At 37.6% G+C, this 9,656-nt stretch overlaps 1 protein-coding gene across 4 annotated transcripts in view; it reads left to right on the top strand.

Moving 5' to 3' along the window:
• Window positions 1-525: 525 nt before the first annotated feature.
• Window positions 526-9,656, top strand: part of LOC122638569 (protein CHROMATIN REMODELING 4-like) — a 29,470-nt gene continuing 20,339 nt past the window's right edge. For 2 of the 4 annotated variants that reach the window (XM_043831427.1, XM_043831424.1), the window contains exons 1-4: window positions 526-1,096; window positions 2,635-3,084; window positions 6,573-6,674; window positions 6,784-7,566. In XM_043831427.1, coding sequence (XP_043687362.1) covers window positions 2,716-3,084; window positions 6,573-6,674; window positions 6,784-7,566 — 1,254 coding nt within the window. In that variant the 5' untranslated portion in view covers window positions 526-1,096; window positions 2,635-2,715. The remainder of the gene's footprint in view (window positions 1,097-2,634; window positions 3,085-6,572; window positions 6,675-6,783; window positions 7,567-9,656) is intronic. The other 2 variants (XM_043831426.1, XM_043831425.1) reach the window with 2 other exon arrangements.

Below are 9,656 nucleotides of genomic sequence, written 5' to 3'. Positions count from 1 at the left end.
AAACTCGATCTCCGTACAATAAAGGGTGTTTTGGTATTTAAAATTATGAGACTGATGTCAATTAATATTCGGGATCATAGTGACTTATGTATTTTCTTTGATGGAATTATTCCAAAATAGAAAATCAATAATGAACATTTGACAAAGAAAATTCCTCAAAAAGACCATATATTGATTTTAGGGTTTTCTCTTCATGTTTTTTCCCAACATTATACTCAATTCAACCTTGCCCCTGTAAAAAACAGTGGAAAAAACAGTGGAAGAGAGATCTCACAGTGCCCATTTAGTAACTACTACTTACCATTCTACTATAACTGTAATTAACTCCCAGGTTGTTTTCCTTTTATCAATATTTAACTATAAATTACTTAATAAGTTAATACTATTGATTTTTAAAAAAAAAAAGGAAAGATCGAATAACCGTTCTTCACAAAAGAAAGACTCTTGTGGCCAAAGTTTGAATTTTTTTTTTTTTTTGCAAGAAAGGCTGCAAAACACGCACTCATTCTTCAAACCTCAATAGCGTTAAGCGATCGATAATGGCGATTATGAGATTTAGTGGTCACTGTGTTACTCAGTAGTAGTCAGTTGTCTCTCATCTTGTTTTCTCTCTCTTCAACAGCGACAGCAATGGCTCGAAAAAGGAAAAGAAGTAATAAAGAAAGAGGTATAGCCTCGCAAATTGCGAACATGCCTTCTGCTTCTGACACGTGGAGCGATTCTATTTGGTATATGTGTGCTCTGGGGCTCCCACAACAACATACCAACCTGCCATGTCAGTATCGCCCTCGTCCTATGACCCCGGGAATCCGTATCGTATACCTCTCTCTATTTATTTCATTTCACCGCTCGCTCTCTTTCCTTCTTTCTCGTTTCTCATCTTCTTTTGTGCCCTAATTTCCTATACCCATCTCACTGCATCTGTTGCTCAATCGTTTTTCCAGTGTTGTTTGATCATCTTTGTGTTCTCAGTTGTCCAATTCTGCCAGAAGATTTTTGGGTTTTCTCCCATTTGGATGTTCTTGGTTTCATTTTCACTCATTTTGCCGCAGGTTTCTGGTGGGTATTTCCCTTTCTGTACTTCCAGCTGAATCAGGTTGAGTTCTGTTTTCATTTTCTATGTAGTTATGTTTTTGTTGTTGAATATGTATGAATATTTAAGTATTGCTATTACCTGCTGTTTGTTTTTGTCCTTTTGGCCCTCTTTTTCAAAATCTTATATTTTTTTGCTAAACTAGGGAGTTGGTTGTATGGTGAGTAGCTACTGAACATGGGTTGGCTCTAGCTGGGTTTGATTGCCTATGGTATTTTGAAGTCTGTTTCCCATGGAGGGTATAATATAGTTTTGGGCATTGGTGGATTACTGTTTGGTAATGAGGCTAGTCGGATTCAAGAACAGAGTTCAGGTCTGTTTTGGTTGGTTCTGAATGTTTTCTTCCTGTACTTCAATTATGGGTTTTGCATGGCTGAGAAGTTGCTTATTTGTTGCTTGATGCATGATGGAGGTATTTTTTATTTTTTTTTTGGGGGAGGGGGGGGGGGTGTTGATGTATGAGGAAAATTTGAACTTGATATTTAATTTAAGTTTGGAATTAGTGAATTCTTCTTTTGAGAGACTTGAATTTTAGTGGTATGATCTAGAGGTTGGCTTTTTAAAATAGATGTATGTATCCTTCTAAATTTTATGAACTTACAATTAGGACAGAATCATCTTTTTCTGCAGTGAACATTGTGACTGGTGGAACAAGATGTAAGAATTAACAGAATAATTTTGAGCCATTGAGCGGCTACATTTTTTGTTGAGTGGTTGTCATCTGGGGTATACAATGGAATACTATAGAATAGAAATACTGCACTTCAATTTGGAAGCAAAATTCTCTTTGATAATTCTCTGTTATGCTCCTACTGCCTATTTTGAGGCAATAGTTTTGATGCTCCGTTGATTTGATCACATATTGACTTCTAACATTGGCTGGGATTTTGACACTCTCATGATTTTGTTACATCTTGACTTCTAACATTGGCAGTGTTACCATCAGATCTTGGATCATATCTGTAGCATGACTTAATTAAGTCAAATGGTTGGCTCATCTAGGATGAAATGCATTTATTCCTTCCAATCTTCCCCCATGTTGGCCTTTTCTATAGTCCGGGTGATTGAATATTTTTTCCTGTTAACATTGTGATGGTCAAACAGATTATATTATTGAAAGCACCTAATATGTAGGACACTCTCAAAAGTGGCAACAGTTGATATGATGTATGTGGATCTTCCTTGTTCAATGGAATGTTAAAATGGTATTTTACCTTTTTGAAAGATGTAACATTGAGAAAGGGAGCAAAACTCTTTTGTGGAGTTTAATATTGCCCCCCATTACTTGCTCAACAGTAAATTATGTGAATGTTGTAAAATTTGCAAAGGTTATGCATGATTAAAAGAGCTGATAACTTAATGCTTCATAAGAAGTCTTCTTCATTGTTTTGCTAATTGCTTTTGCAATTTACGTACGTTCAATAATTGGTTTCACAGTAATCTTATTTTCTCCTGCATTTTTTTTGGGTAATATTTCTGTTATTTGAATATTTTTTTTCGTTCTTCTTTTGTTAACTTGTTTTATACCTTTGAACTTGTAGGATTTGAACGTGGAGGTTCTACCGCGGCTTGATTACCATATAGAGGTCCGGATCCCTGGTCCCACTCATTAAATAAATGTTATGCTTCCGGATACTGTTAATTATCAATGTAGGACCAGGGGACAAAAGATGAAGGAAAATAATTCCGTGAATGATAAAATGATTGATAGAAATTGGGTCCTGAAGCGCAAAAGGAGGAGGGTTCCATATGGACCAGATCAATCCAATGGCAAAGCAGGAGATTCTGTCCCATCAGAATCTTCAAGGAACCTTCTTCCTGCTAAACGCAGGCTGAAAAGTGATATTCACTCTGGACAAGATCGATCCAATGCTAAAGAAGGAAATTCTGCACCTCCAGAATCTCCCAGGAACCATCCTCATGCTAAACGCAGGCTGAAAAGTGACATCATTTCAGATCGATCATCATACAAGAAGAAAGGAAATGACGGGGTGAGTTCTCTTCTGGATCTTTAACATATACTGGAAATGGGGGATTTCAGGTCCTCATTACTCAAAGTTCTGTTTTAATTGACAATGCACTACATAAAGAGACGAGAGATGCATGCATTCATAGCATAGAGATATTGTTTTTTAGTTGATGGCATGAGCTACCAAGGTGTACCCAAGAAATTTCTGCAAGTTCTGCAGGAATTGAAATTTTTGTGACTCATCTTAATTCTTACATGTCCCCAATGGATGAGAAACTTCTCTTGAAACTGTAAACAGATTTTCCCCAGTTACATACATTGTGTTTGTGTATGCTTCTTTGCTTCAATTCTTGTATATTTGGCTTGGTTTTTTTTTTTTTTTTTGAAGAATGGGATTGCGTAAGGGTTGCAATCAGTGGTCCTGGTGAGAAATAGTGAGTTGTTTCTAGAAATGACTCACATCAATACATACATGGGATATTTGCTTAAGAGTGCACATAACATCAAATATTTCTGTTAGTTCTTGGAGGATAAAAAGGGTGACTAGGCATGTTTGACTATAATTATATAGTTTTTTCATGGAATGAGCATTGAGTAAACCAAGGGTTTTGCTTATCCTTGGGGATGACAAAGTTCAATTACAATTGCCATTTTTAAAGGTTCTGTCATGTACCAGATGAGTAGGACCTCCTAGACATCCTGCCTTTAGCATGAGTTGTCTTAAAGAATGCTACAGAATGATTGATTGGTTTATATGATATTAGAAGAAATGAGGTTTTTTCCCCATATTTCAGGTTTCATTGTGATGATCCATAAGGAAGATTCATGTTTCTCTAGACTGTCTCCTGAAATGGCATTGGTGGTAGCTGTGGTGATCAAAATTGTAGTACTGTCTGAGTAAGAGCTTGGAGATGAGGGGTGAGAAGATCTCATCAGATGCTGTAATGTGTGTACAGTGGTTTGAATTCTTTGACGGTACTCAGAAGAGTGCTTACCTCTCTTCAGTTTCTGGGTTTGATGAAAGTGTGGAAATCAAAGTATTTTAGGGAGAGCTGATTACATTCAAAAGAGAAGGGGATAATTACTCCCTAAAAGTTTGCTGGCTTGATTTTGATACATTTACTGCACATATGCATGCACAGAATAGCACTCTATACTGTTTGGTTTTGAATTGCATTGAATAAAATTGTCCCAGTTGCCATAAAATATACTGTAATATACACAAGCTTTTTTATATTCATAGAAGTGTTCAAATTCATTTTATAAGACATTGATATGACTCGGGTCCAGTTGTGGCTCTTAACGCAGTGTGGTTGATCTGTCTGTGGAAGTAAGGAGAAATGCAAATTCAGTTGTCATATAACAGTGGGTTAATTAACAAGATCTTTGAGGAGCATACTGGGAAAAAGCTGAGGGCTCAAATTCTAAGGATTTGGAAGTTCATCTTGATGTGTTGAGCCGGAAATTTTGGATAAGGTCCGGGAAGTTAGGGTTGAAATTTAGTTCCTTCATCATGTTCAATGGGAAGTTGAGTTAGTTAGGACCTTGGCATCATCTTTATTTGAGAAAATTATTGTGCCAAAGCATTCTTTTGGATATTTGATGAAAAGATTGTATCGTGAATGAGACAAAGCATTTGATGTTTCAGAAGAGCAAATATCAAATGTGCTGAAGTAATAGCAAGCTCGGATGATAGGGAAGTGGCTTTAGCAAAAGAATTTGATTTGTTGAATGTTTTATGGACAGGGTATATTGGTCATTAATGTTTGTGATCCTCATCCAAATCAATGGTTGAATCAGTCAGTTGATTCGATCATCCTGGCATTGAGGGAGGCCCTTGAGTTACTGAAATGGATGTTAATAACAATTGTTTAACCAAGTCATTAGCTGGGTTATGAAATTGAAATCCATGGGTGAAATTATTCATATTAGAAGTAGTCGAGCTGTTCCCTCCCCACTCTGATGCTAAGATGGTCATGGCAGCGGAGTGTTGCCTGTTGGAGTCAGCAGTGTGTATTCTATTTGTCTTTGTTGGTGTTTTGACTGGTTGGGTCAGGCTTTATCTGCCTTCTAACTTGCTTTCATCTTATCCTTATACCAGTGCCAGCCTTTGCCCAACCCCCCCTTTCTTTTCCGGCATAAAATATTGTTACTGATCAGGAAAAACAAGAACTATTTAAACCTTTAGGGTGTGTCTTAACTGCCCTGGAGTGGAAATGTTGCTGATGTATATGATGCTTGTCCAAATTAAAAAAAAAAAGGGGAAAAAAAAAATGAAAAGAAGGGCACAGGTTTCAGACGCAAAAATGAGACACTCCATGGAACATAGTTGTCAAGGTGACTAGGCGATCCAAGGCGTTGGAGGGGCATCCAGGCGACAAGGAGTCTGTGTAAGCGTTGCCTAGGCACTCTAGGCATGCAGTATGTGACTACATGTAATATAACAATGATAATTTTGTATAATTATACTTGTATGCAACATAGAATCCATATCAATGCAATATGATATAACAATGCTAGTAATGACTTAATATTATCAACATATAATAAACAAAGTATAGGATATAATATTAACATATTGATCGAAAAACAAAGTAATAAACATAAATGAACGTAAACTCGTGTAGGGTCAACAAGGCTTGTTATCGCCTTGGACCCAATAAAGAGCCTGGACGCCTTGACAACTATGCCATGGAGTTCCTGCAGAAAATTATGTGCAGCCCATTTATAGCATATGCTGAAAATACCGAGGGTCTTCCATATTTCTGCTGAAACAATTATCTGGTTCTTCTCCACTTCCTTTTTGTGAGTGAAAGCAATGTCGAACTCCCATTTAATGGAGTAACTTCATGTTCTTGCTCCTTTAATTCCTCAGAAATGTCTTTAGCAGTTCTCCAAAATATTAGAAGCACGGTACCGACCAAGACTTAAAACGTAAGAGATGATTTTGGTCAGAACTTAAGCTCATCGATTGTAATCTATGCAAAGAGTAGTTTTAGTGTCTTTATGGGCTCACTAAGCCAAGAGTCTTGAATTCTTGATCAAAAAACCATTCATAAGAGTAAAGATTGGGAATCTGTCTTCTAAGTGAAATGATCATACATGGTGTGTACACACTCAGGCACAGGTTAAAGCCCTAATGGTGGCAAAGAGCTGAAGATATTGTAATTGTGTTGGCCTGTGGCATATTCTTAATAAATATGTTATGCCCAAGCCTGCTCCATTTATGTAGGCCTCAATTTGAGGTCCATACCTCTGTGCCCCACCTGGACTGGACTTGGATAACCTATTGGGCCAGCTCTATGCGTATACCCCTAGACATGCTTTTATGCCAAAACTGAGATGACTTAAACAGTGCATTTTGGTGTCGACTTAGATTCTGTGCTTTCTCATATGTGCCCTTTGGGTGATTCCAGATTTGTGCTTAATGATATCATCTTCTGATGCACCTTTAGTTCTGCGTCTACTAAGTACTAATAACCTTTGGTCCATTTTTTTGTTGGTCTTCAGTACTACTTTGAATGTGTAATCTGTGATCTTGGTGGCAACTTGCTGTGTTGTGATAGTTGCCCTCAAACCTATCATCTCCAGTGCCTTAATCCCCCTCTCAAGGTATATATATGTCTCATGGTGATATTTGCATTTACTTGTATGTATTCATTAACCTTTAGTTGAATGTATGAGTATGTAACATTAAACTAGTTAAATTTTATTCCTGTAGCGTACTCCTCCTGGGAGGTGGCAATGTCCAAACTGCTGTGAGCGAAATGATTCTGTAAAGCCTGTAAACCATCCAGAATCCATTTTAAGACGTGCGAGAACAAAGATTACTGCTGAAAAATCTAAGATGGGAACTAAGTCATCTAACCCTCACAAGGTATCTCAGATCTTGGAAAGCTTAGTTCCAGCAAAAAGTAGGTCGTCCAGCAAAGCAAGATCCTCCTTTTCTCATTCAGTCCCATCTCTTGAAAAGAAGTCAGATTCCTCCCAAACGGATGTGTTCTGTAGCACAAAATCATGCCACTCATCTCAAGGTGGACCTGGAGAAGCTATTTCATCATGTGGAAATGCTGACACTGAGAAGAAACACAGCTTGTGTTGTGCAGGTGAATCTGTTGACAAGAAGTTGCACTCTCCTGCTAACGAAGTCCAGTCTTCTGGTCGGGTTATTGACTCTGAGCCAAATGGTGAACCTGCTGAGAAGAAGTCCGACTCTCTGTGTATTGATGGAAACAAGCTCATGCTGACATCTGGTCATGCCACTCAGAAAACCAGGAAAAAGAAGAAAAAAGTTGACAAGGAAGATAATAATAATAAAACCAGAACTGACAAGGGGAAATCTGCTGTAAAAGCATCTCGTAAGCTTGAATCTAAATCAATTTCTGCAGGTCCTGAAACTAGTAAACTCCGCCAAAAATACAGTTCAGGCAACAATCGGGTTTCAATATCTATGTTGAAGGAGGATCTTGGAACAAAATCTTCTGTAGTGCAGCAACAAGATAAGGTACATTTTTTAATGTTTATTTGGGTCTTCCTTATTTTTAAGAATGCTTGTTTTTGGCACAACAGCATCCTTTTCCTCCAAATCAAATTTATTGAACTTAGAGATGAAATCACGTGCTCAGAGTCACATGAGTTCTGTGGCATGCTGATCTTTTCATTTGAAGTAGTCATGTGTACACAGTATGCAGCTAGTTGTATGTTATGTATTTTGGAGGTATGGAACCATCTAATTGCTTATGAAAATTAGGAAGCCAAAACCGAGCCTTATCCATTCTTCCATTCCTAAATCTCTTTGAAATAAAAGTAAAAAGAGGCAACTAGCAGGGTTCCACCATGTCCTTAGACAGTAGCGGTTCAACCATGCCAGCCATAGCCTTGAACTTGGACAGGTCCACGTCAATGTCCACCCTTGGGTAAAATATCTAGCCAATCTGACGTATCCCTTTGTTAGTATAGATTTTTGACAATTGCATGAGGAATGATAATAACTCAGCTCAACAGGGACTATTGAATTACCATGGGAGGAAACCCATGTAACACACACATGCACACACGGAAAGGTGGGTGGATAACATGTATGTCTTGTATGTACGGGAATTTCAATTGAAGGTTTGGATATATAAATAGGATGTTTTGGTAAAAGATGATGCAATGACACTCGATTGGTTGGACCTGCACGACTGGGTTTGGAAGCCCAAATTTTGGTTTTTGGTCTAATTAAGGCTGGTAGTGGTTTAGTCTTTTATTTATTTATTTTCTCATGTTTTGCTTTGAGTAGGATACATAGGAAATAGGAGATAGAGTTTGAGTTAGCTTGGGTTTTACATTGTAGTTTGGAGTCCTTATTTTTTTGTTTCCCTCTTTATATACTTGTGATGAACATCAGATTTGAGATTTGGAATAGAATTTTTTTTTGAGTTTGCTCACCGTGAGTGTGGCGCAATTGTGGCTGTGAGATTCTCCTCTTCATTCCCATCGTTGTCGTCCCATCTCTCTCTTTTCTTTCTGTTACTTTTTCCCATTACTGCTATTTTACACTATTCCAGCGGTACTTTGGTTTCCGTCACATCAGATTGGATCAACCCCACCTCTCTTCTGTTTTCTCTCATCTCTTGGGAGTGATATAACCTACCCAAGGTGACAATAATCCCAGGTTTTCCACTTTCAAAATTCTTGTTGAGGGATACTTACCAGCACTCATACATGAACCTGCAACTCTTGTTGGTTTCAATTTCAGAGTTGTCCCAGTTCTTTGGATGCTGGATTCACGCAATATTGGGTTGCGGACGGGGAACTCTTATGTGAAATCTGGCTGAGAGCTACAGGGCCATCTTGACCATTATCAAAATCCCCCAGTCGAAGTTTCCTTCCTTGTTAATGCTGGTTTGAGTTCTGGAGGTTGAAGACAACCTTTTGGTGATGAATTAAAACCCTTTAATCATCTTTCCAATTTTACCCTTCTTAGAACTATTACCTTTTGTCCTTATTTTATTTTCCATTACAAGTTTAACCCTCCCACTTATACATTACACTCCTCTTACTTGTGTTCCTTCTCTTATGGTTGAACTTCCAATAAATTACAGTACTGCCATCCTATAATAAATTTCAGTTCATTTACAGTTCTGCATTCTTCTTTAAAACGTCAAAAATAATTACAGTTTTCCCACCAAACCATTTATTTGATTACCCCATTGCTTGTGTGGGCCCTTAGTGATTCCAAATAGGGTTTCCGCACCCGGGATTTCCATCAAAGGATATAAATAGAAAGCAACAACTGGTGAATGTTTGAAATGTTGAAAAGATAAACTGAATTTGTTTTAGTACAAGCATGAGGTGATGTGTGTGTATGTACTTTAATTTCTTCCTCTCTCCCTCCCTCCTTCTCTCTCTCTCTCTGTCTCTATATATATATATATATATATATATATACACACACACACACACACATTTTTATCCGGATTAGTTGTTCCTATCATTTTGACATACAAAGCACTTCAGGACAACAGCCTTACTCGTTTATGTGACAGTATAAATCTTTAATACTAGTTTTCATTTCATTATGACATGGTATTCTGTTTTATTCTTATCGTA

The sequence above is a fragment of the Telopea speciosissima genome, chromosome 9, assembly GCF_018873765.1.
Source record: "Telopea speciosissima isolate NSW1024214 ecotype Mountain lineage chromosome 9, Tspe_v1, whole genome shotgun sequence".
NCBI lineage: Eukaryota > Viridiplantae > Streptophyta > Magnoliopsida > Proteales > Proteaceae > Telopea > Telopea speciosissima.
The sequence above is the reverse complement of the archived record's forward strand: the minus strand, read 5'-3'. Positions and strand labels throughout refer to the sequence as shown.